Source organism: Mobula hypostoma, chromosome 10 (assembly GCF_963921235.1).
Source record: "Mobula hypostoma chromosome 10, sMobHyp1.1, whole genome shotgun sequence".
NCBI classification, from domain to species: domain Eukaryota; kingdom Metazoa; phylum Chordata; class Chondrichthyes; order Myliobatiformes; family Myliobatidae; genus Mobula; species Mobula hypostoma.
Genome location: NC_086106.1, coordinates 133,647,185 through 133,674,754, shown reverse-complemented (window position 1 = coordinate 133,674,754; position 27,570 = coordinate 133,647,185). Strand labels below are relative to the sequence as shown.

The window sequence follows — 27,570 nt, the reverse complement described above, 5'->3', positions numbered from 1 at the left end:
AGGGACAGAGGGAGAAAAAGGAGAGTGAGAGAAAGAATGTGTGCATAAAAAAAAAGTAACAGATGGGGTACGAGGGGGAGGTGGGGCCTCAGCGGAAGTTAGAGAAGTCGATGTTCATGCTATCAGGTTGGAGGCTATCCAGACGGAATATAAGGTGTTGTTCCTCCAACCTGAGTGTGGCTTCATCTTTACAGTAGAGGAGGCCGTGGACAGACATGTCAGAACGGGAATGGGACGTGGAATTAAAATGTGTGGCCACTGGGAGATCCTGCTTTCTCTGGCGGACAGAGCGTAGATGTTCAGCAAAGCGGTCTCCCAGTCTGCGTCGGGTCTTGCTAATAAATAAAAGGCCACATCGGGAGCACCGGACGCAGTATATCACCCCAGTCGACTCACAGGTGAAGTGTTGCCTCACCTGGAAGGACTGTTTGGGGCCCTGAATGATGGTAAGGGAGGAAATGTAAGGGCATGTGTAGCACTTGTTCCGCTTACACGGATAAGTGCCAGGAGGGAGATCGGTGGGGAGGGATGGGGGGGACGAATGGACAAGGGAGTTGCGTAGGGAGCGATCCCTGCGGAATGCAGAGAGAGGTGGGGAGGGAAAGATGTGCTTAGTGGTGGGATCCCGTTGGAGGTGGCGGAAGTTACGGAGAATAATATGTTGGACCCGGAGGCTGGTGGGGTGGTAGGTGAGGACCAGGGGAACCCTATTCCTAGTGGGGTGGCGGGAGGATGGAGTGAGAGCAGATGTACGTGAAATGGGGGAGATGCGTTTAAGAGCAGAGTTGATAGTGGAGGAAGGGAAGCCCCTTTCTTTAAAAAATGAAGACATCTCCCTCGTCCTAGAATGAAAAGCCTCATCCTGAGAGCAGATGCGGCGGAGACGGAGGAATTGCGAGAAGGGGATGGCGTTTTTGCAAGAGACAGGGTGAGAAGAGGAATAGTCCAGATAGCTGTGAGAGTCAGAAGGCTTATGATAGACATCAGTGGATAAGCTGTCTCCAGAGACAGAGACAGAAAGATCTAGAAAGGGGAGGGAGGTGTCGGAAATGGACCAGGTACACTTGAGGGCAGGGTGAAAGTTGGAGGCAAAGTTAATAAAGTCAACGAGTTCTGCATGCGTGCAGGAAGCAGCACCAATGCAGTTGTCGATGTAGTGAAGGAAAAGTGGGGGATGGATACCAGAATAGGTACGGAACATAGATTGTTCCACAAAGCCAACAAAAAGGCAGGCATAGCTAGGACCCATACGGGTGCCCATAGCTACACCTTTAGTTTGGAGGAAGTGGGAGGAGCCAAAGGAGAAATTATTAAGAGTAAGGACTAATTCCGCTAGACGGAGCTGAGTGGTGGTAGAGGGGAACTGATTAGGTCTGGAATCCAAAAAGAAGCGTAGAGCTTTGAGACCTTCCTGATGGGGGATGGAAGTATATAGAGACTGGACATCCATGGTGAAAATAAAGCGGTGGGGGCCAGGGAACTTAAAATCATCAAAGTTTAAGAGCGTGAGAAGTGTCACGAACATAGGTCGGAAGGGATTGAACAAGGGGGGATAAAACCGTGTCGAGGTATGCAGAAACGAGTTCGGTGGGGCAGGAGCAAGCTGAGACAATAGGTCAGCCAGGACAGGCAGGTTTGTGGATCTTGGGTAGGAGGTAGAAACAGGAAGTGCGGGGTGTGGGAACTATATGGTTGTTAGCAGTAAATGGGAGATCCCCTGAGCGGATAAAGTCGGTGATGGTGTGGGAGACAATGGCCTGGTGCTCCTTAGTGGGGTCACGATCGAGGGGTAAATAAGAGGAGGTATCCGCGAGTTGTCGCTGTGCCTCGGCAAGGTAGAGGTCAGTATAAAGCTGAGTTGGGTAAATTTAGACAACTGGCACAAGGATCAAAGTGGATGGGAATCTGAGGAAAAAATGAGTTGCAGAGCTAAAGTGGAATGAAAAGATGAGGAGTAAGACTGATTGGTTTTTCTGGTTGGCAATATGGACTTGACTGGCCAAATGCTCCTTCCTGGGAGTATTGAGGAAAAAGAGTTGTGGAGCAAGCTGCCAGCGAAAGTGATGCACATGGGTTTGATTTCAATACTTCGAGAAGTTTGGATAAGTACATGGATAAGAAGGATGTGGGTATGATCCAGGTACGAATTGATGAGACTAGGCAGAATAACAGGTTTGGCATGGACTAGATGGGCTGAAGTGTCTGTTTATGTGCTGTTAAGCTCTATAAATCTAAGGCTACGTCTACACTAGACCGAATAAATCCGTAACCAAAGCTTTTTCTCTTCGTTTTGACCCTCTGTCCACACTGAAACAGCGTTTTCCTCTCCCAAAAATGGAGATTTTCAGAAACGTTTTCCAGCGTAAATAAATCTGAAAACGCCTAATATCCGACGTAGTGTGTACAGGGTAACCGGCTATTTTTAAAACCGCTGTCATGACATGCCGGAACAAATGGTGGCAACAGCGCGGCATTTCATTGTTTTCTTGAACACAACCACAACAATGTCTGACAATAGATGTGTAACAGCCTAATGTAACATTGTATGGAAATACAAGATAACACTGATGCAGACATGTTTTATACATCTAACAAGGTGCTTTATTAATGTATTGCTTGTGCAAGCATTCAGTAGATGCAATTGTCACTTTTGCCCAGTAACTCGTTTTATTGCACATCTTAAATACAGCAAAATAATACACAAAGACATGGCAAAAGTAAAGGCAAACAAATGAGATAACAGCAAATTTCACTTTTGCCCAGTAACAAGCCTTATTGCATTTAGTTGTAGCTGTTGTCCCTTTCATCGGTGAAGAGACTTTGGCTGTAGGAAATGTTTCTGGACAAACGCGCACCAAGTCTTTCATTTGGCAATTTCCTTTCAAGTTTTTCTAGTCTGTAACTGGACAAATGCGTACCAAGTATACAGTTTCCTCTTCACTTGTTGTCTGTGTGTCCTGCACATGCCCAGTAGGAGGAAATTCCCCCAAATTTCCATTTTAATGTGGACAGAGGTATTTTTAAAAAAGGCTAGTGTGGATGCCTGTCGTTTTTACACGAAACTGGACGTTTTCAAAATTATCCAGTCTAGTGTGGACGTAGCCTCAGTGTTAATTTTCAGGATTGCAAACTGTGATGAGACAAGTGGGTCAGAATCACTGTTAGCAGTGTGTCAGCACAGCTTCAACTGAGGCAAAGGAATGAAGATGGTGGAATTGTTTACGCATTAGAATTAAAGAATGATTTCAGTTAAAGTTTTGAGTTTTTCACATTGATTTTTTTTTTACAACTCTTTAATCTTTACTTACTTCCTTGTCCGTGCTGATCAAACTGCTAACCAGTGGTAGTTTCACTCATCCCACGTTGTCAGCTGAGGATGTTACCTGGTCATTATGTAAGCTGAGGCAGAAAACATAGAGCCAATGTTTTAATGCAGCCACACGATGTACAGGTTCATGTGGTTGGACCAACAGTCAGAATTAGGTAAATGAGTAAAATGGTGTTGCTTATTTTCCCAAAGCTTGCTATACAGAGGGCAGATTTCAGTTGTATTCAAATCATTCAAAAAATTAAAAAGTGGCATCTTTTTTTGCATTGCCAGTTAATTAGTATTTCTAAAATAATTGGAGGTATGTATTTTATTGGTTAGGTAAGGGAGAATTTTAGAGAAACGGCAAGTAGGCCCTTCTGGCTCCATGGCTCTGTGCCCAGCAACCCCCAACAACCCGTGATTTAATCCTAACCTCATCATGGGACAATTTATAATGACCAATTAACACATCTTTGGACTGTGTGAGGAAACCAGAGCACCTGGAGAAAATGTGCATTCCACAGGGATAATGTGCAAACTCCTTACAGAAAATGCTGGGATTACAGGTTTCCCCCGCCATCCGAAGGTAGAGCCTTCCTATGAAACAGTTCGTAAGCCGGAATGTCATAAAGCAAAGAAGCAATTACCATTTATTTATATGGTAAAATTTTGTGAGCGTTTGCAGACCCAAAAATAACCTACAAAATCATGCCAAATAACACATAAAACCTAAAATAACAGTAACATATAGTAAAAGCAGGAATGATAAGATAAATACACAGCCTATATAAAGTAGAAGTACTTTTCCACAATCATTCCCTGAACTGTTCTCCGTAGCGAAAATCTCATGCAAGCGCCGTCAGCAAAAACACAGCGCAAGCGCTCTCCAGTAACCTTTAAGCTATGAAGCTGCCAAATCATACCAAATAACACGTAAAAATACACAGCCTATATAAAGTAGAAATAATGTATGTACAGTGTAGTATCACTTATGGGAATTTGGAAGAGATCGAGCACACTGATGATGGTGTGTTAGGCTGAGTCGTCGCAGGTTGGGGTGGTGCAGTGGCCCCCACCCTCCAGGCAGTGACCCGATACCGATCCGTGAAGCGTGCAGCGGTAGCCGGGAGGCACACAGCACATCTTTAAGAAAAAGCTGAAATAAACATGCTAATTAATTAGGTACCGCCCGGCACGTAATTGTCAGCCTGGATCAGAGGTGATTGCCGATTGCGTTGCCTCTGATCTGGGCTGACAATTACGTGCTGGGCAGCACCTAATTAATTGGCTTCTTTATTTCAGCTTTTTTCTTAAAGATGCGCTGGGTGCGTTCTGGCTACCGCTGCATTCTCCGTGGATCAGTATCTGTGCGCGGCCCGGGGTTTTGGGTGGTGGGACACTGGGGTGTCGTCTGTTTCCATCAGGGCAAGCAGGTCATCTTCTTCTATGTCTGCCTGCCTCGATATCGAAGGTCGAGGTTCGTCGTCTGCTGTGGCTGATGTGGAAGTCTTGAAAAACGACAGTTTGCTTGACCGCTAAGCCTCGCGCATTTTTCTATCATACAGTTCTTTGTAAGGACTCAAACTATCTTGCAAATATGCCCTAAACTAACGTACCCTTTCAAAATTAAAGTCATACTTTATCATTACTGATTCGGTTTCGATTGTTATCCTTTCCTCTTCCAATTGCATCAGCTCTTCATCTATCAGTTCTTGGTTATGGGATGCCAAACTCACTTTGTCCTTACTTCGTTCACCACGATCAAAACGCTTAATTATGTCTAGTTTTATGCTAAGTGTAACACCCTTATGAGCTCTTTTAGGCTTTTCTGATACCTTAGAACTCATCTTGCTAACGGCTGCTCACAGGCACGTGTTTAAGCAATGCCAACGAGAATGCCATTCCCAGGGACAGCGGCTGCTCGGGGCGTGCACTGATTTTTTTTTTGCAAGCTGCCTTTTTTCGTAACAGTGAAAACACCTTCTGTTAGCGAAAACAGGGAACTAATGTAGGTCTTCCGTAACAGTGAGGTTTCGTAAAGCGAACGTTCGAAAAGCGGGGGACACCTGTACCTGTTTATTTACAGTGGCATGCAAAAATTTGTATTGCAGCCAGTGGCATGGGGAACATTTACTGGTAGAGGGAAGAATGAATTCAATTAAATACCAGCAAGTTCTGGAAGCAGACATCACACCATCTGTAAAAAGCTGAAGATGAAACGAGGATGGCTTCTACAACAGGATAATGATCCTAAACACACCTCAAAATCCACAATGGACTACCTCAGGAGGCACAAGCTGAAGATTTTGCCATGGCCCTCACAGTCCCCTGACCTATACATTATCGAGAATCTGTGGATAGACCTCAAAAGAGCAGTGATGGCCCAAGAATCTCACAGAACTAGAAGCCTTTTGCAAGGAAGAATGGGCGAAAATCCCCCAAACAAGAATTGAAAGACTCTTAGCTGGCTACAAAAAGCATTTACAAGCTGTGATACTTGCCAAAGGGGGTGTTACTAAGTACTGACCATGCAGGGTGCCCAAACTTTTGCTTCAGGCCCTTTTCCTTTTTTGTTATTTTGAAACTGTAAAAGATGGAAATAAAAAAGTTTTCTTGCTTAAAGTATTAAAGAAATATGTCATCTTTAACTTTATGCCTTTTGGAAATCAGTTCATCTTTTACTCACTTAGCTGTTCACAGTAACAGAAATTTTGACCAGGGTGCCCGAACTTTTGCATGCCACTGTATTTATTTTTATTCATTCATTTACGGGATGTGGGCGTCACCAGCTAAGCCATCCCTGAACTCTGAACTCCTATACTAGCATGGAAGTACCATGGTAATGTATGAAATACATGACACCTTTAACCATGTGCAAACTTGAGGACAATTGGCATATTCCAGGGCCCTGGTGTTTGGAGAATACAATGTTTGGGGAATACAAAATGCTTGAACGGAAAGGTCACTGTTACTGAGCTCAGAACAACTGAAACAGATGAGGGGCGGTGAGTATCCTCCATTATGTCAGGCAGTGTCCAGCTCAAAGCCTCATAATTAATGGGTGTAATTCAAAGGGACAGACATCTTTAGGATGTATATTGGTGGAGTGATGACATCTTAATCGTGTGCATTATGATACAGAGACTGCAAATGCTGGGATATGGAGCAAAAACAAGCTACTGGAAGAAATCATTTGGTCAGGCAGCATCTGAGGAGACAAAGGGATAGCTGACGTTTAGGGTCAAGATATTGTAACATGAATGAGAGTTCAAAGAGGAGATGAGCAGTATGAAAAAGTGAGGTAGGAGCTGACCAGTATTGGGTAGAGTCATATGGGTGCGGGAGGGGTGAAGATTAGTGCCTGAGGCTGCCAGGTAATTACATATGCTGCATGTTACGGACCCTGATAGAGGAAGGTGAAGAGTGGAACCAGACAAGTCCATAAGACTATGAGACATAGAAGTAGAATTCGGTCAATCAGCTCATCGAGTCTTCTCCACCATTCCATCATGCCTGATTTATGATCCCTTTCAACCCCATTTTCCTGCTTTCTCCCTGTAACCTTTGATGCCCTGACTAATCAAGAACCTATCAATCTCCACTTTAAATATACCCAGTGACCTGCCCTCCACAGATTCACCACCCTCTGGCTAAAGAAATACCTCCTCATCTCTGGTCTAAAGAGAACCCCCTCCCCGCACCCTGTGTCCTCTAACACAGAGTTCCCCAACTGCAGGAAGCTTTCAGTATTCGATAAGTTTTAAGTGAGGGTCGTTGGACAGAATAGGAGGAGGAGGAGATAGGAACTAAGTTGACTTTGTGTGTGTGATAGGCAGATGGAACAGGGGATTGGGGTCCATGGGATTATTGGAAAGGAGAAATGTGTGAGGATCTGGGTAGATCAGGAGGGAGAGAAAAGGGCAGGGAGCAGGTTTTTGGAAGCTGGAAAATTCAGTTTTCGTGTCTGGTTGTAGACTACCCCGGTGGAATATGAAATGATGTTCTAGTTTTGGGTTTGGTCCCACCCTGGTTAATGGAGGCAGTTGAGGATAGGCAAGTGGTGTGGGAATGAGGAGGGAGTTAAAATGGCTAGCAACTGGGACTTCAGGATGGCCTCAGTTGGCAGAATACATGCATTCAGCAAAGTGGTTGCCCAGTCCGTGCTTGGTTTCACAAGAGGCTACACTGAGAGCACCAAATGTGATTAAAAACGAGGTGAAATCTCTGCCCCACCTTGAAGGGTTGTTTAAGGGCCTTGGGTGGTTGTGAATGAGGAGGTGAAGAGATGGGTTGCACCCTACTGATGCAGGGGAAGGTTCCTGGGGATAGGGAGAGATGAATGAATGTGAGTGGACCCTCTTGAAAGCAGAAAGGGGTGCGGCGGGAATGGGGTGATTGGTCAACAAACAATCTGCTAGAGGAACTCAGCAGGTCGAATGGTATCTAGAGAAAGGAACTTGGCATTTCTGATTGAAAGCAACACACACAAGATCCTGGAGGAACTCAGCAGGCCAGGCAGAATCTATGGAAAGGAGGAATCTCGACATTTTGGGCCAAAACTCTTCGGCAGGACTGAGTTCCTTTGTACTCATTTCCATTTCTGATTGAAACCCTGCATTGGGACTGAGGGGAGGTGGCCAGTGAGGAAGGATTCGGAGGTGATTGGTGAACTGAGGAGGGGTGTGTGATGAGCAAGTAGGGGAGAGGAGGGGGTAATGTTGATGGTGGAGGATGGTTGCTGGCAAGAGTGGTTGGAATGACTGGAGTAGACTGGGAATTTCTTCAGCAATAGTTGCACAGAATGTGTTTTATGTGTAGATAGTCACAAAATGGTATTCTAATTAAAACACACCATTCTAGGAATATATGGAATAGAGAGTAAGGGATTGATTCGGAAGGATTCGAAGCCCCCTAGAGAGTGTGCAGAAAAATTGAGATTAGTTCCAGAATCGGGAATGGTTTTTGCAAGGTTGTGTAGGAATAGTTGGAGCTATTATTGAAGCAAAGAAATTGGTTTGGTACAACTTCAAGTAAGTTTATTATCAGAGTACATATGTAGTATATCATATACAACCCTGAGGTTCATTTTGCTGCAGGCAATCATAGTAAATATAAGAAACTCAATAGCTTTAATGAAAGACTGCACCCAACAGGATGGACAAACAAACCAATGTGCAAAAAATAATACTGCAAATAAAGAAAGAGGGAAAAAGGAAAGAATAAAAAGAATAAATAAATAAGCGATAAATATCAAGAACATGAATTGAAGAGTGAGCCCATGGGTTATGGAAACAGTTCTGTGATGGGGGCGAGTGAAGTTATCCCTACTGGTTCAAGGTGCTGGAAGGGTAATAACTCTTCCTGAATCTGATGGTGTGGGTCCTGAGATTCCTGTACCTCATTCCTGAAAGTAACAGTGAGGAAAAGGACATAGCCTGGATGGTGGGGTCCTTGATGATAGACGCTGCTTTCCTGTGACAGCATTCCGTGTAGATGTGCCCAATGGTAGGAAGGGCTTTATCTGTGATGGACTGGGCCGTATCCTTTTGTAGGATTTTCCATTCAAGGGCATTGGTATTTCCATATCAGTCTGTGTTGCAGCCAGTCAATGTATTCTCCACCACACATCAATAGAAGTTTGTCTAGTTTTAAATGACATGCTGAATCCTCACAAACTTCTAAGAAAGTAGAGGCACTGCCATTTATTCTTCGTAATTGATAACACTGAGGAATTTAAAACTGCTGACCCTCCTCACCTCTGATCCCCTGATGAGGACAGACTCATGGACCTCCGTTTCCTCCTCCTCTAGTAAATAATCAGCTATTTGTTTTTGCTGATGTTGAGTGACAGGTTGTTGTTGTGGCACCATTCAACCAGATATTCAGACTCCCTCCCATTTGCTGACTACTTTTGATTTGACCAATGACAAAGCTATCATCAGCAAACTTAAATATGGCATTGGTGATGTGCTTGGCCACACAGCCATAATTGTAAAGCGAGTAGATCAGGGTGCTAAACACACAGCCTTGTGGTGCACCTGTGCTCATAGTGATCATGGAAGAGATGTCGTTGCCAATCTAAACTGACTGGGGTCTGCAAGTGAGGAAATTGAGGATCCAATTGCACAAAGAGGTATTGAGGTCAAGGTCTCGATTAGTTTTGAGGAGATGATACTATTGAATGTCAAATTGTAGTTCATATATGCATCTTTGCTGCCCAGGTGTTCTAGGGTTGAGTGATGAGCACCTGCTGTGGACCTATTGCTCCTGCAGGCAAATTGGAGCGGATCCAAGTAGCTTCTCAGGCAGGATTCGATACCTTTCATCACTATCCTCTCAAAGTACTTCGTCACAATTGATGTAAGTGCTACTGGATGATAGAGGCAGGTTACCACGTCCTTCTTGACACCAGTTTAATTGAAGCCGGCTTGAAGCAAGTGTTCTGACTGCTGAAGCAAGAGGTTAAAGATATTGGTGAACATTTGAGGCAGTTGACCTGCACAATCGTTTGGTACTTGGTCAGGTAGCCCGCCTGAGCTGAATGCTTTCTGTGGGTTGTTTTTGCCGGAGGTGGTAATGGGAACAAACTCCCACTACCTATTAAGTGCGCCCAATGGCGTGCGCTTCAAATAGCTTCTGGCCTTCACACGTGGCTTAACTACCAAGCCTGGTGGAACCGTTTCTATTGACTGGAGAAGGGGGAAAAGGCGGGTTACTGGTGTATTAAACTAGTCTCTTCGGACAGATGGGGCTTTCCAGCTGTGGTTGGCAGCTCATCTAGGAGAAAGAAAAATCTGATCTCAAACCTCCATTGCCTTATGGCTATACTCACTCATGGGGAAGGATTCTAGAGTGAACCTTGAGGGAAAATTCTGGAGCTGGAATCCCTACGGCAGTCATACATTGAGTTCAATGCTGACTGGCAACTCCTGCGATGCTGCTAGTACCAAACTGTATCGGTTTCTGTCCCTTCTTTGGGTTCATCAGATGTGTGGAGAGGGGGAGCTTGCTACATGGGTTACAGCCTGCCCTCCATATCATACTGCCCAGACTTGTAGACCTAGACAGCTGGGATGCAATATCTATGGTCAACTGACCGATGGAGGACTTCACCTCACCCTCCTGAAAGATGAGTAAAGTATGATTAGTAAATGCAAACAGAACGAGTATATATTTAACATTTTGGGCAAAATATGCAAAGGAAAATATGTATGTGTAATAAAACAGTGCAGGGGATAGTTATGAAATGAAGTTCAATGGGTGGAAGGGTGGTTGGAATAAAACAAGTTGGTGTGTCTAGAATTTGTAGAAATGTAGAGCAGAGAGAAGTTCTGTGAAATTCTCTGGTCCACAATTATATGTTTTTATCAAGTTCCATTCATCTACCTTCGCTGCTCGGTTAAGCAATGCCATTGTTTTGGCATTCTTATCCTTGGTTACTAATCAATTACGACATGGTCCATCCTTATCTCAATAACCTACAACCATCAAATTTTAATGGTCATCCAGTTGTGCATCCCTGAGTTTAGTCACCACCTTTCACAATCCTCTACCTTTCCTCCTTTTACAATAGTCCTTTGCTCACGCTGTCTTCTATCATTTTATTGCTTTGTGTCAGAACTTCAGTATTGGACTTTGTGTGGTCGCATTCCTGTGTAGCAACTTCCATTGCTGCTTGACCTGCTGAGTTCCTCCAGCATTGTATGTTTGTAGCACCTTTCAGTTTTCTATCTTGCTATATAAATACACCTTTTGCTAGCTAATTCAAACAAAAAGTAACCCAATTTTTATCACACACACAAGAAAAGATTCTCTAGATACTAGAAATCCAGAACAATGCACTCAAAATGTTGGAGGAGGTACTCAGCAGATCAGGCAGCATCCGTGGCAGGGTTTCCAACCCGAGGTTTATGGACCCCTCGGTTAATGGTAAGACGCCATGGTATAAAAAAGGTTTTAAACCCCCTGATCTATGGAAATGAATAAACAGTTAATATTTTGGGCCAAGATTCTTCATCAGGACAGATGAAGGGTCTTGGTCCAAAACGCTGTCAGTTTATTTATTTCCATCAATGCTGGCTATTGCTGACCTGTTGAGTTCTTCTAGCATTTTGTGGGTGTTATTGCCAATCATTATTTTTAGAATTTGAGAACCTTTCCAGGATCTCCTGAGTTTCATCTTGTTTTTAATCTTAATATTTTAATGTTAATGTGTAATTTGTAGCAATGTTGGTGTTGTGCCTTTTGTAGGATCATTGATAACATGCCTGTCACATGGTGCTACGATGTAGAAGATGGCCAAAAGTTTTGTAATCCAGGATTTCCTATTGGATGCTTTGTTACTCAGGATGGCCGTCCAAAGGATGCCTGTGTCATCAATGTAAGTTCTGCTTGAAACGTGCATGTATTCAAATAGTAGACAATAATTTTCATTGATAGTTGGCATGTTAATCAGATTAACATTATTCCTTATACAGATAAGAAATGCACACTTTTTGTTAGCATTGTTGGATTCTGTCCACTTCGTCCGGCGGTCTACCAACTCTCTCCATTCGCGTCTTCTCTACTCATCTCTCCCTGAGACTGTGTAATCCCTGCACCCAGACCCACAAGAAAGAATAATATCCCTCTCATTGGATAGCCCACATTCCAAAGCCCTGTTATCGCTAGTCATAACCTAAACATACTGCTACAGAGAAACCATTACATTTGCAGTGAAACCTTACAGCGCATTACAGAGGTGTACAGTAACAGGAGTCTCGTAGGGAAAGAAGTGAAGGCTAAAGATGCGAGATTGCATGGAGGCTCTTGTACCATTGATAAGAGACGTTCCATTCAAATTTGTAGGTAAGAGTTAACAAATCAGTTTTCCCATATTCAAATAATGCAATACCAGAGAACTTCCCAGAATCATACAGAATTGTAACCACCAGTGGACACACTGAACAATTGCATATACATACTCTGACCACCAGGAAACATACTAAACTGTTAAATGTATGTAAGTAGTTCTATAAAATACAAGCAGACATAAATGTTAAACTGCACAGAAAATAGTAATCCAACAGCGGGTACATGCTTTGTAAACCCGTCATTTTCATCTGAGCAGCATGTTCTTTTGTTCCTTTTGACTGTTAAACTTCAGGGGAAGCTGTGTGTCACTGCTGTTTATTGCAGCTGTCACTTGTGATAGCAGGTCCTACGTTCAAAGCATTCTGTGCACTTCCCAGAGTTCCTTACCGAATTTATCAATGTTTATGGGCATGTTTTGTATTTTACATACTTGTTCAACCTTTTTCAGTCCACCTGTAAGAATTGTAAAATTAGTGTGCCAGACTGCTCACTTTTGCTAATGCAATCTGATATGACAATTATTTCATTTGCATTTTGTAAGTTGCAGACCAGAGCTGTTACCAGTAACCCGTGTAATCAGACAAGATTATATTCTGCTTCTGAATTATGATCCTGTGGTATTGAATCTTAATATTTTGTAGGCATTTGTTGCTGCTTTATGCATGTCTTTGAAGCCACTGATGTCATTCTGTATGTTTGCACTTTAGTGTAGATGTTCATTTATCTTCAATGAATGTCTCATCAGTTTCATAGATCTTTGTTGATCAATACCTCCCATTTGGCTTGATTATGAAAATGATTAGAACTTGATTATTTTCTATCATTTTCATACTTTATACAACAAAAAGCATTGCTTTGAATTTTCTGAAAATAGAGTAATGCCTTGAGGTACCTTTTGCCTTGGTGCTCTTCGATTTTTGTTATCTTGTTGTTACAGCTCCTTTTGTATTTTGCAGTCTGAGTTCAACAAGAAGAACACCTACTATGTTTTCAATCATGTGGATATCCTTATCACTTACCACAAAGGAACAAACAAAGAATGGGAAGGTGCACGATTGGTTGCTGCTAAATTAGTGCCCAAAAGGTAATATCCATAGTGTGAGAAAATTTTTTTTTTTGGCTGTATTCATGTGCATGGTTAAATGACAATTAAACTCAAACTAGTGTTGAAGAGACAAGAAACAAATATAGTTGGCTGTGATGAACACCATGCATTGAGACAGATTATGCACGTGGCACTGATGATTTGTCAGCAGTGTTTTGTTGGGGTATTAAATGGAGCTTTCAACTTTATTTACCTTTTAGTTACAACCATGTGGATGCCACCCACCTGAATTGTGATGGAGCCCCGATGGAAATTCCTGCTGAAGACAAAGATAAGAAAATAAATATTGTGTACACCTATTCGGTTACATTTACAGTAAGTAATGTCTAATTGCTTCTCCTGTAGTCCAGTTTGGAGAGCATGTAGTTTGTGTGGTCTGAGATGACCTCATGACTATGTGCTGTTAAGTGAATTGCAGTGAAGTGGATGATTTCACTGGATAGATGTTGGTGCTCTAAAACTGCAATAGCATTTCCAGCAGCTACAGCAGAACTTCTGATGTTTGAGGTAGTCTTGTCCTCAGGGTAGTTCAGTCAGTTGCAGCAAAGCAGGTCTTGTTGAATTTACATGTGATTCAAGTTCCCACTGTGGTACTGTTCCCATCTCTTCAACTTTGGCATTAAATTCAAGCACAAGCAACCCATACAAACTGCTGGAGGAACTCAGCAAGTCAGGCAGCATATATGGGGGGAATAAACAGTCTGAGTTCTTAGTCCTGATGAAGGGTCTTGGTCTGAAATGTTGATGCTGACTGACCTGCTGAGTTCCTCCAGCATTTTGTATGGGTTGTTCTGGATTTCCAGCAGAATCTCTTCTTTTTGTATTTTATTCAGAGATACATTAGGACAACAGGCCCTTCAGCCTAACACCCGTGTCACCCGAGTGACCAGTTAACCTGCTAGCTAGTACCTCTTTGGAATGTGGGAAGAAATCACAATTGTGCAACATGGTAGCATGGTGGTTAGCATAACGCTAATACGGCACCAGTGACCCGGGTTCAATTCCGCCGCTGTCTGTAAGGAGTTTGTACATGGAACATAGTACGTTACAGCACAGTACAGGCCCTTTGGCCCATGATGTTGTGCTAACCTTTTCACCAATTGTAAGATCAATGTATTGTGTGCTCGACATGTTTCCTTCAGGTGATCGAGTTTCCTCCCACATACAAAGGCGCATAGCTTAAGCAGTCACATGGGTGCAAGCTCATTGGATTGGAAAGGCCTATTACAGTACTGTATTTCTAAATTACTTCATTCACTTACTGTCCACGAGTAGTTACCCATTGAAACTAAGCTATTTCAAGTATAACTGAATTGACTTACAAGGTTATGAACTGAGAGTCACTGAATCACAAAAACCACCGATTTCCTTCCTTGAAGAAGTGAGTGAAGCAGATGGTTTGTACAGCAGTGATGCATGCTTGTTAATTCCAAACTTAAATACTTGAATTTCAATTTCTTGATTATTCAGTGCTAGTGGTTAGCATGACGCTACTACAGCGTGGGGTGTCAGCGTATGAAGATAGATGGAGGGGTAGGTAGTGCTGAGGAAGCAATGCGATTGCCTCAGGTTTTAGTCAAATTGGAAGAATGGGCAAAAAGTGGCTGATGAGATGCAGTGTTGGGAAATGTATGATAATGCATTTTGGTAAAAGGAACAATAGTGCAGACTATTATCTAAATGGGGAGAAGGTTCAAACATCAGAGGTACAGGGGACTAGGAGTCCTTGTGCAAGATCTCCAGAAGGTTAATTTACAGGTTGAGTCTGTGGTAAAGAATGTAAATGCAATGTTGGCATTTATTTTAAGGGGTATAGAATATAAAAGCAAGGAGATAATGCTGAGGCTTTATAAGACACTAGTCAGGCTGCTCTTGGAGTATTGTCAACAGTTTTGAGCCCCATATCTCAGAAAGGATGTGTTGTCATTGGAGAGAATCCAGAGGAGATTCATGAGGATGATTCCAGGAATGAAGGGGTTAACATATGAGGAGCATTTGGCAACTTTGGGCCTGTACTCACTAGAATTTAGAAGAACGCGGGGTCATCTCATTGAAACTTACTGAATGTTCAAAGGACCAGATAGGGTGGATGTGGAGAGGATATTTTCTATGTTGGGAGTATCCAGAACTGGAGGGCACAGCCTCAAAATTGAGGGGTGACCTGTTAGAACAGAGGTAAGGAGGATTTTTTTTTAACCAGAGAGTAGTGAATCTGTGGAATGCTCTGCCGCCGGCTGCAGTGGAGGCCAAGTCTGTGGGTATATTTAAAGCAGAAATTGATAGTTTTCTGATCAGTCAGGGCATCAAAAGATATGGCAAGAAGGCAGGTGTATGGGGTTGGGTGGGATCTGGGATCAGCCATGATGGAATGATCAGACTCGATAGGCTGAATGGCCTAACTTTGCTGCCCTGTCTTATGGTCTTATGTTCGGAGTTTAATTCTGGCACAGTCTAGTAAACATGCTTGTACATTCAACACACATCAAAGTTGCTGGTGAACGCAGCAGGCCAGGCAGCATCTGTAGGAAGAGGTGCAGTCGACGTTTCAGGCCAAGACCCTTCGTCAGGACTAACTGAAGGAAGAGTGAGTAAGAGATTTGAAAGTTGGAGGGGGAGGGGAAGATCCAAAATGATAGAAGAAGACAGGAGGGGGAGGGATGGAGCCAAGACATTCCTTCCTTTGTGAGTGTAGGTTTCCTCTGGGTGCTCTGGTTTCTTCCCACAAACCAAGGCATTCTAATTCTAATCAGCAAGTTAATTGGTCATTGTAAATTGTCCCATGAGTAGATTTGGGTTAAGTCAGTGGGCTACTTGAAGGGCTGGAATGCCTTGTTCTGCGCTGTATTTCCAAATAAATAAGTTTACTTTATTGCATTGTATCCAGAACTGTATGAGCACTCTTTTCAGATTACTACAGGAAAAAACTGGGTGGTGATAACAAAAACTGCTGATGGGCCACAAGACAGGAGCAGAATGAGTTCATTCAGCCCATTGAGTCTGCTCCGCATTCCATCAGGGCTGATTTATTAGCCCTCTCAACCCCATTCTCCTGCCTTCTCTCCATAAACCTTTGACCCCCTGATTAATCAGGAACCTATCAAACTCCGCTTTAAATATACCTAATGTCTTGGCCTACACAGCCGTCTATGGTAATGAATTCCACAGATTCACCAGATTCACCACCCTCTGGATAAAGAAATTACTCATCTCTGTTCTAAATGGACAACCATCTATTCTGAGGTTGTGCCCTCTGGTCTTGGACTCCCCCACTTTTAGAAACATCTCTCCACATCCACTCGATCCAGGCCTTTCGATAGGAAACAGAGGTGGTAAGAGGAATCAGTTAAGAGATGAAGGGCAGATAGGGTGGAGAGGTGATTGGGGGTGGGGGGGGGCAAGGATAGGAGACCGAGTGGTCTGTATGTGGATGATTGATAAGTGGAGCCAGGTTGAGGAGTGGTGAGAAACATGGGACTGGACAGTGTGGTTGGAAGGAAGAGGCTGTGGAAGAGGACCTGGGTGGATCAGGTGAGTGAAAGGAATATGGTCAAATTAGTTTTGTGACAAGTGCAGTGAGTTAGTCTGAGTTGTTGAAAAAGGCTCTGTGTTTTGTTACTTGCAGTAACATTGGTGAAAATGATTAAATGTTTAACAATATAGCTATCACAGTCATTGCTCATTCTGTAACTACATTCTAAGATTGTTTAAATTGGCTGCCTACCTTTTTAAGTCTTGACATTTGCCTCTGGTTCATATGCAACGCACACAAAGTGCTGAAGAAACTCAGCAAATCAGGCCGCATCTATAGAGGGAAATAATTTATCTCCATTGATGTTGCCTACACTGCTGAGTTCATCCAACGCTCTGTGTGTGTTGCTCTGGATTTCCAGCATCTGTAGGCTCTCTCATGATTGTGTGTGTTTCTGTGCTGTATTGGTCCGTGACTCCAGTAAGCAAAGTATGTCAGAATCAAATGGCATGTTGCAACTTTATGAAACTGAGGAACTGCTCTTTTGCTTGTATATTTGCAATTTAGGTTCACGAGTTAGATTAACATTATGACCGTGTTCTGAATGATTATATTTCAGTTTGAAAGTTATATTTTAATTGTATTTGAGTGATTAGTGAATCAAAATAAAAGTAAAGCAATGGTTCAATGAATTTGTGCTTCATTATTGTTAAGTGCCAGGGTTTATTTGATAATGATATATACTGGTAATTTTAACATGTAATTTTTTTCATTTCTAGGAAGATGCTAAGATAAAGTGGGCTTCCAGATGGGATTACATTTTGGAGTCCATGCCACACACAAATATTCAGTGGTTTAGGTATGTCTATATTGTAAACCATTCAAATTGCATGTATACCTTTTCCACGCCCAACCCTCCCCAATTTACATTTGACTTACAAAACCATCTACATTTCTTATCCTACATAAGTACATAGAGTTTGGTTGTTATAAATAAAGGTAATTTTACCTCATAACGAATGTTTTTTCATGAACTGAGAAACATGAACAAATCACCAAAATAAAAATTTGTTACTGTTTTCTATTACAATAGCATATTTGAAATTCATTCAAATCTTGAAAATGCCATGTGCTTAGTACCTTTTTTTTATTAAACGATACAGATCGCGAACTGGCCCATTTGATGAACGAGTGTCATGGTGCAGTTACTTCTGATGTTAAATTGTTTCTCTCATTTGTTGTTTTTTTAGCATTATGAATTCCCTTGTGATCGTCCTCTTCTTATCTGGAATGGTGGCGATGATTATGCTTCGGACCCTACACAAAGATATTGCCAGATACAACCAGATTGATTCGGCAGTAAGTACATTCATGGAGTGTGTTCAAAATGGTGATGATAATTATGTCATAGAAGCAGTGTGCTGTGGCTTTGATCTTCCTCATATAGTATGCAATCTTTGTTATAATTAATCACTTTCTGATTGAACCTTTGATCCACCTCTTTCTCCCATTCTATCATGTGTTCCTTCAACAATTATATATGATGCAGGAGATGGTCAATCAGACCATTGGGTGCATGCTAGTTCCCACTGAGCAATCCCTTCATTCCCATTCCTGTCATCTCCCTGCACCGCTAGAACTTAATCTCTAGCAAGCTCAATAGCTCTACTTTGAATCTTTTGTTTCTTATTTATATTGAAGGGGGATTTACAGTATTGAAACGCTGTTTACCTAACTTTGTCAAGAAAAATAAATCCATCAGTTGCAGATTCTAAATTAGTAATAGACTTGGTCTCATTTGCTATTCACAGGACTGTCCAAATGTTCTCTGTTGATCTTGTGGACATACACATGGGTTGGTGTGTACATGTCCCATTGCTTCTCTTCTAAAGCCCAGCTTTGATTATTTTTCCTTGTTCTGCAATGCCCAACTGGTGATAGTTTTACTAATTGTGTTCTTTTACTTCCCTTCAGTATGTTGAGAACTTCAATCAAAATACCTTGTTCCTTCTGAAACTCTAAAGAATAGAATATTAAGTTGTGCTATCTTTGTAAATAAATTTTTGAAACCTGTAAGGGGTATTGCCAAAAAATGCAAGTAGTGATCTCTCCAGGGTTTTGCGAGGATGTGTGGTAACGTCTGCTCCACATACTTCCATTGTAAACAAAGGCCCGCACTCTGTCCATCCTTGATTCATTATACCCCATCTGTTACTTATTTTTATGCACACATTCTTTCTCTAACTCTCCTTTTTCTCCCTCTGTCCCTCTGAATATACCTCTTGCCCATCCTCTGGGTCCCCCCCCCACCCCTGTCTTTCTTCCCGGACCTCCTGTCCCATTATCCTCTCGTATCCCCTTTTGCCTATCACCTGTCCAGCTCTTGGCTCTATCCCTCCCCCTCCTGTCTTCTCCTATCATTTTGGATCTCCCCCTCCCCCTCCAACTTTCAAATCCTTTACTCACTCTTCCTTCAGTTAGTCCTGACGAAGGGTCTCGGCCTGAAACATCGACTGCACCTCTTCCTACAGATGCTGCCTGGCCTGCTGCGTTCACCAGCAACTTTGATGTGTGTTGCTTGAATTTCCAGCATCTGCAGAATTCCTGTTGTTGGCATGCTCCCCTATTCCTTTGCAACTAGTGTTGTAGTTTGTATACTTTTCCAGGATATTGAAGCTCTTAGTACTCTTTCCTTCCTCTTACTGCTGAGAAATATTGGAGAAAACAAACCTGTTATTCTCTGCTCCCATAAGCACTGCCATCTCATAATTTTTCACAACCTCTCCCCCAATATTTAAAGCTCTTCATGAAATAATTTTTCTTAATGAAAGGAAAGTGCTAGAAATATTCAGAATGTCAGCTAATGTCATAAGAAAGAAAACTGAGCCGATGTTTCTGATCACAGATCTTGTATCATAGCTCAATACCATGGAAAGGATATTGAAATGAAATCTTTGTTTCCATAGATATAGTCTAGTCAGCTGAGTATTTGTAGCATTTCTTATTTTACCTTAGATTATCAATATCTGCAGCGCTTCCCTTATCCAAATTTTTGCAGAGTACTCTTTAAGCTCATTTGGGATAATTCTGTACATTTGCAGTAGAACATTGGTGTCAGTCTGAGCTAATGTCAGATTTCTCAACACTTAAGGCGGCAGGGAAACTCTAGAATCATGGTGAGGGCAGGTTCCAGTGTGAGGCTTTCATGAGGAAGGGATAAATTTTTTTGAATTGGTGCAAATGAAATTTCGCAGTGACCTAAGTTACATTGTTCATGAAGCCTTGTGCTACATTTGTGCATTAGTTTGACGGTGTTTACTGTTTCTGCATAATACTGATGCACTTGATACTGATGACATCTCTGCAGGAGGATGCACAGGAAGAGTTTGGTTGGAAGCTGGTGCATGGAGATATTTTCAGACCTCCCAGGAAAGGAATGCTGTTGTCAGTTTTCCTTGGTCAAGGAACACAGATCTTCATAATGATGTTTATCACTCTTTGTAAGTATTAAGTGTCCTTTGTTGCTAAGATATTTGTACAAGTGGATTACAGGTGTCCCCCGCTTTTCGAACGTTTGTTTTATGAAACCTCACTGTTACGAAAGACCTACATTAGTACCCTGTTTTCACTTTCAGAAGGTGTTTTTACTGTTACGAAAAAATCGGGGCATGATAAAAAATCAGCGCGCGATAAAAAGCCGTGCGCGCCCCAAGCAGCCGCTCTCCCCTGGATTCGGAACGGCATTGCTTTAACATGTTGCATTGAGCAGCCGTTTGCAAGATGAGTTCTGAGGTATTGGAAAAGCCTGAAAGCTTGTAAGGGTGTTACATTTAGCGTAAGGCTAGACATAATTAAGCGTTTGATCGTGGTGAACGAAGGAAGGACAAAGTGAGTTTGACTTGTGGAAGATGACGAAGATGATGTTGAAGAGGTTTTGGCATCCCATGACCAAGAACTGATAGATGAAGAGCTGATGCAATTGGAAAAGGAAAGGATAACAATCGAAATGGAATGCAGTAGCGAAATGAACGTGAATCCACTGCGTGAGATTTTCGCTGCAATGATAAAGTACGACTTTAATTTTGAAAGAGTACGTCGGTTTAGGGGATATTTACAGGATGGTTTGAGTCCTTACAAAGAACTGTGTGATAGAGAAATGCGCGAGGCTCAGCAGTCAAGCAAGCCTTCCACATCAGCCACAGCAGGCAACGAACCTCAACCTTCGACATCGAGGCGGCAGTCATAGGAGAAGATAAGCTACCTGTTCTAATGGAAACAGACGGCTAGATGACACCCCAGTGTTCCACCACCCCAACCCCCAGGCCGCGGACAGATACAGTATGGATTCGCGGAGAATGCAGCAGTAGCCGGGAGGCACACTTCACATCTTTAAGAAAAAAGCCGAAATAAACATTCTAATTAATTAGGTGCCGCCCCACACATAAATGTCGGCCCAAATCAGAGGCGATAAAATCGGCAATCGGCACTGATCTGAGCTGACAATTATGTGTCAGGCAGCACCTAATTAATTAGCATGTTTATTTCGGCTTTTTTCTTAAAGATGTGAAGTGTGCCTCCCGGCTACCGCTGCATTCCTGCATGCTTCGCGACAATGTATTGGTCGGCGGCCCGGAGGGTGGGGACTACTGCACCACCCCAACCTGTGACTCAGTCTAACACACCATCGTCATAGTCATAGTCACAGTCATACTTTATTAATCCCGGGGGAAATTGGTTTTCGTTACAGTTGCTCCATAAATAATAAATAGTTAAATAGTAATATGTAAATTATGCCAGTAAATTATGAAATAAGTCCAGGACCAGCCTATTGGCTCAGGATGTCTGACCTTCCAAGGGAGGAGTTGTAAAGTTTGATGGCCACAGGCAGGAATGACTTCCTATGACGCTCTGTGCTGCATCTCGGTGGAATGAGTCTCTGGCTGAATGTACTCCTGTGCCCAACCAGTACATTACGTAGTGGATGGGAGACATTGACCAAGATGGCATGCAACTTAGACAGCATCCTCTTTTCAGACACCACCGTGAGAGAGTCCAGTTCCATCCCGACAACATCATTGGCCTTACGAATGAGTTTGTTGATTCTGTTGGTGTCTGCCACCCTCAGCCTGCTGTCCCAGCACACAACAGCAAACATGATAGCACTGGCCACCACAGACTTGTAGAACATCCTCAGCATCGTCCGGCAGATGTTACCTCAGTCTCCTCAGGAAATAGAGATGGCTCTGGCCCTTCTTGTAGACAGCCTCAGTGTTCTTTGACCAGTCCAGTTTATTGTCAATTCGTATCCCCAGGTATTTGTAATCCTCCACTATGTCCACACTGACCCCCTGGATGGAAACAGGGGTCACCGGTATCTTAGCTCTCCTCAGGTCTACCACCAGCTCCTTAGTCTTTTTCACATTAAGCTGCAGATAATTCTGCTCACACCATGTGACAGAGGTTCCTACCGTAGCCCTGTACTCAGCCTCATCTCCCTTGCTGATGCATCCAACTATGGCAGAGTCATCCGAAAACTTCTGAAGATGACAAGACTCTGTGCAGTAGTTGAAGTCCGAGGTGTAAATGGTGAAGAGAAAGGGAGACAAGACAGTCCCCTGTGGAGCCCCAGTGCTGCTGATCACTCTGTCGGACACACAGTGTTGCAAGCACACATACTGTGGTTTGCCAGTCAGGTAATCAAGAATCCATGATACCAGGGAAGCATCCACCTGCATCGCTGTCAGTTTCTCCCCCAGCAGAGCAGGGCGGATGGTGTTGTATGCATTGGAGAAGTCAAAAATCATGACCCTCACAGTGCTCGCTGGCTTGTCCAGGTGGGCGTAGACATGGTTCAGCAGGAAGACGATGGCATCCTCAACTCCTAGTCGGGGCTGGTAGGCGAACTGGAGGGGATCTAAGTGTGGCCTGACCATAGGCCGGAGCAGCTCCAGAACAAGTCTCTCCAGGGTCTTCATGATGTGGGAGGTCAATGCCACCGGTCTGTAGTCATTGAGGCCGCTGGGGTGCGGCGTCTTCGGCACAGGGACGTGGCAGGATGTCTTCCACAATACAGGAATTCTCCGGAGCCTCAGGCTCAGGTTGAATACATGGTGAAGTACTCCATATAGCTGAGGGGCACAGGCTTTGAGCGCCCTGGTACTGACACCATTTGGTTCTGCAGCCTTGCTTGGTTGAGACGTTTGAGCTGTCTTTTCACCTGTAGAGCTGTGAAGCCCACCGTGGTGGTTTCGTGTGGGGAAGTGGTATAGTCATGAAAGCAGGGTGGGGGCCTGTGAGGAGGGGTAGGAGGGGAGAGTTGAATACGTGTTGGTTGGGGGCCGACAGCAGGTGGCTCATGTGTGGGATGAGAGGGGCCACACTGTCAAATCTGTTAAAGAACAGGTTAAGTTCATTGGCCCTGTCCACACTGCCTTCCGCTCCTCTGTTGCTAGTTTGCTGGAACCCAGTGATGGTCCTCATCCCCCTCCAGACCACTCTCATGTTGTTCTGCTGGAGTTTCCACTCAAGCTTCCTCCTGTACCTGTCTATAGCCTCCCTGATCCTGGCTTTCAGGTCACTCTGTATTGCCCTCAGCTCCTCCCTATTTCCATCTCTAAACACCCTCTTTTTAGTGTTCAGGATGTCCTTAATGTCCTTTGTCACCCATGGCTTGTTATTTGAATAACAAAGGACAGTTCTTGTCGGAAGATTGCAGTCCACACAGAAGTTGATGTAATCAGTGATGCACTCTGTGAGCCCATCAATATCCTCTCCATGTGGCTCACAGAGTGCCTGCCAGTCTATCACCTTAAAACACATCATCAGTGTGCTCGGCGCTGTCCCGATTCCGGTAAGTGATACTACACTGTACATACATTATTTCTACTTTATATCGGCTGTGTATTTTTACGTGTTATTTGGTATGATTTGGCAGCTTCATAGCTTAAAGGTTTACGGGAGAGCGCTTGCGCCGTGTTTCTGTGGAGAGTGCTTGCGTGAGATTTTCTGCCGAGAGCGGTTGCGTGAGACTTTCGCTTCAGCGAACAGTGCTGGCAATGATTGTGGAAAAGTATTTCTACTTTATATAGGCTGTGTATTAATCATGTCATTCCTGCTTTTACTATATGTTACTGTTATTTTAGGTTTTATGTGTTACTTGGCATGATTTGGTAGATTATTTTTGGGTCTGCGAACGCTCACAAAAATTTCCCATATAAATAAATGGTACTTCTTCGCTTTACGACATCTCACTTACGAACCGTTTCATAGGAACGCTCTACCTTCGGATGGGGGGGAAACCTGTATTGCTCATGTTTTTGAATTATTGCTTGCTTTTCTGGAATAGTTCGCAAGATTGGATAAACTTCAGTGTGGTATTTCAAGTAGTTTGGTAGGGGGCACAGTAGGAAGGGCAAAGGATCAAAGGATTCAAAGTACATTTATTATCAAAGTATGTATGCATCACACAGCTCTGAGATTCATCTCTCCACAGTCACAAAACAAAGAAAACCATGGAACCCATCAAACTATTCCCCCCGCCGCGCAGAAAAAACAAATCACATAAACAGCAACAAGAATGTCAACTCCGACACCACAAAAAAAGTAATAGTGCAAATGGCAACAAGAACAGCAAACCCCTGTGCAAAAAAATTGCAGAAATAGCAACGTGAAAGAACAAACAAAAACACAAGATCGAAGAGTCCATATTCACTTTCAGCTCAACGCTCATTATCTGAAGGCTGCCACGATTCAAAGTTACCCAAAAATAGCAAATTAGCAACAGAGAAAGGAGCAACCAGGAACTACAGTCCAATCCACAAGCTGTAGACCGAGAACTTTGGAACCAGCCTCTGACAGCATCGAGGGAGGGAGAGACCATTCAAACGCAGATGCCTTCCCTCGGGAGCAGTGGGTGGGGGCGGGGGGGAGAGAGAGACCGCCATATGCAGACACCTTCCTCTGGCAGCAGCGAGTGAGAAGCTGGTAGATGGCACTGAACACTTGCTCGCCTTCTGCACCCGTCTCGGTGTTTTCAATCTTCTCGGTGCTTTAATCAGCGAGATTGGCGAGAAATGGAGTTGATCATGGGCACACGTCCCATCTTTATGCTTCTTGGCTTCGAGGCCACTCGCCTCCCAGAATCTTCTTGGAGACAAGTGCCAGATTGCTCAAATGGCCCAAAATCACTCCATCAAATTATAGATCACAGGGTGCAACAGTACCAGAACCATATTTGAAAGAAAAAGAAGGCATAAAAGAAGAGAAAGAAAGAGTTTTGTGCGTCATTTTCTGGAGAATGTTGTCCATGGTTGCTGGTGCCATCTTCTTGTGGATCTTTGATTCAAAGAGGTTTAAATCAGGTTGAATGTTGAAGGAGTTTGAATGTGTCTTAAAGTTTTGTTATTCCTGTTGTAGCTGAAAGCAGACAGTATTGGTGCAGAGGATGAGACTAGTTCATGGCAATGGAGTTCTTTTAAATATAACTCAAAGTAAATCACTCAGATCTGAAGTTACTGGTTAAAAATAATGGAAATCAATGGTAATTAGCTCAGTTGTGAAGAACAAAGGGTGGAAAGTGCAGCTGAGTGTCTTCTGTGACAGTATATTGCAAAGCGGAATGGGTTACCTCCACAGTTATCTCTATAGATACTCTCATCTTCATTCTGCTGATATTGAATGAGTTCCTGGAGAAATCAGTGCTCATGAAAAGGTTCAAAGGTTCGTTATATTTTTAAAGTATGCATATACAATACAGCTCTGATATTCATCTTCTCCAGGTAGCCATGAAATACAGAAGACCATGGAATTTGCTGAAAGAAGAGACTTCGATTCCCCCCCCCAGTGAAAAAGAAAAAGAAACAAAATTTGCAAACCCTAAGCTGCCCCCACCCACTTCCTCCCACAAAAAACTAGCATCGCCCACATGGAAAATGGCAACTGGAACACCAAACCCCAGACCCCCAACCCCCTCGCTTGCACAAGAACTAACAGATCGCCTGCTCAAAAAACAGCAGCTAGGACATCAAACCCCCAACCCCTCCCTCTCAGAAAAGAACAGTGACAATGGTACCAAACCCCCAACCCCTTCTCTCACAGACAAAAAAACAATCATCCACACAGAAAAACACCAACAAGAGCATCAGATCCCAAATCCTCAACTCCACCCTTGAACAAAAAGTAACTTATTGCCCACCTGCCATTTGGCAGCAAGAGGAAAAAAAAATGGAAAACTGAAGGAGACCAATATAGCTACAGTCCAATAATCACATAAATTTCAGATTTTCAAAAAACATCCTCCGATCAGCATCGAGGAGAGTGGCCAAAAGATCTCAGTCCTATGAAGAGCAATTGCCATGCCGGGCATGAACGCTGCCATCCTGACCACCATCGACCCTGTGGCCTCCATGGAGAACAATCGCTGACCTCCTTCATATTCACCTCGAAGCTTCAAAATTGAGTTGTTCTTGACTCTGTGCTGTCTCTATGAGGCAGCTCGTACTCTCGGTCTTTTGTGGGACTCCATTTAGTCTTCTCCATGAGGCAGCTCGTGCTGTCAGTCCTCTCTGGGGGAGAGCAGAGCACTAGATCTGTTGATCGAATTCCAAGCTACACATCACAAGTTTTCAACAGTTTCCAAAACACAATCAAGACAAAAGGAACAAGCAGAAGATGTAGAGGAGTGAAATAATTGAAGGGATATGGCTGTGTGGAAGATGTCACCTGAGGAATTTTTCACTGGTGCCATCTTGACTGGAAGTAAAACATTAATGAGAAAAAAAAGTCAAATTATTGCTTGATGTTAGATTCCAATGTTTTTGATCCAAGGTTCTTCTGGGTGTCAGGAAAAAGGCATAAAACATGTTGCTTCATGGTCATTTTATTAAGTGCTAACAGAACAAAGAAAATTTGGAATGGACAGTAGCCAGAGTCTAAGAACAAAGAAAGGGGGGAAAAAGATGGTGGGGCAATGAGTTTAGTTAGATAAGAGACATTCCATTCAATTTTGTAGATTAGAGTCAACTATTAGATCGTACGTATTCAGATAATGTGATGCCAAAGAAGCTTCCAGAATCAGACAAATAACTGTAACCACTAGGGGACTCACTGAACAATTGCATATACATACTGTGAATACAGGGGGACATACTAAACAATTACGTGCATATAGGTAGCTATATAAAAATACAAACAGAGAAATTGTTAAACTGTACAGACAATAACAATTATACAGTCTGATCACCACTGTTCGAAGTGGATGGACAAAACTGAGCTTTCCTCTAGGGTGTTGAACTCTTCTGTAGTGATTGGGTAAGGGAGACACTGGTGGTGTCTTTCTGCACATTGACACGTTCCTCTTTCTCTTTCCCTTTAGTCCTCGCATGTCTTGGGTTCCTTTCTCCGGCAAACCGAGGAGCACTGATGACCTGTGCTGTTGTCCTCTGGGTCTTGTTAGGAACACCTGCAGGATATGTTTCTGCTCGAATGTACAAGAGTAAGTCATGCTTTAAGTAGCTATTTGTTCTTGACTATACCGTTGTTGTAGTGAATCAGTCTCACTTTGTGGAGAATGCAAAGATGTAAAGGGTTTTTAAACTGATCTATGTTACGTAAAATGTTGACAGATACTGGGCTTTTATAGGGTGCTCAGCCATTAATGTGGCAGTACGGATGTGAGGCTTTCTCTGCAGGTGTGCAACTGAGGGTTGGTGGAATGGAGTTTGCAGTAATTTTTTAAAAAAAAGGCATCGTGCTGACTCATTCTGTTCCAAAACCACTTTAATTTTCTGTCACATTTGATGCTGCAATGGATGCCTATTTTTAGATATTCAAGAT

The 27,570-nt window shown here is 43.2% G+C and overlaps 1 protein-coding gene across 1 annotated transcript in view; it reads left to right on the top strand.

Annotated features, from left to right (window-relative positions):
• The window catches only part of LOC134353180 (transmembrane 9 superfamily member 2-like), a 97,519-nt gene that overhangs the window by 26,202 nt on the left and 43,747 nt on the right, over nt 1-27,570 (top strand). Inside the window, exons 5-11 of the mRNA XM_063061173.1 lie at nt 11,561-11,690; nt 13,120-13,247; nt 13,469-13,583; nt 17,517-17,596; nt 17,988-18,096; nt 20,105-20,237; nt 27,110-27,229. Coding sequence (XP_062917243.1) covers nt 11,561-11,690; nt 13,120-13,247; nt 13,469-13,583; nt 17,517-17,596; nt 17,988-18,096; nt 20,105-20,237; nt 27,110-27,229 — 815 coding nt within the window. The remainder of the gene's footprint in view (nt 1-11,560; nt 11,691-13,119; nt 13,248-13,468; nt 13,584-17,516; nt 17,597-17,987; nt 18,097-20,104; nt 20,238-27,109; nt 27,230-27,570) is intronic.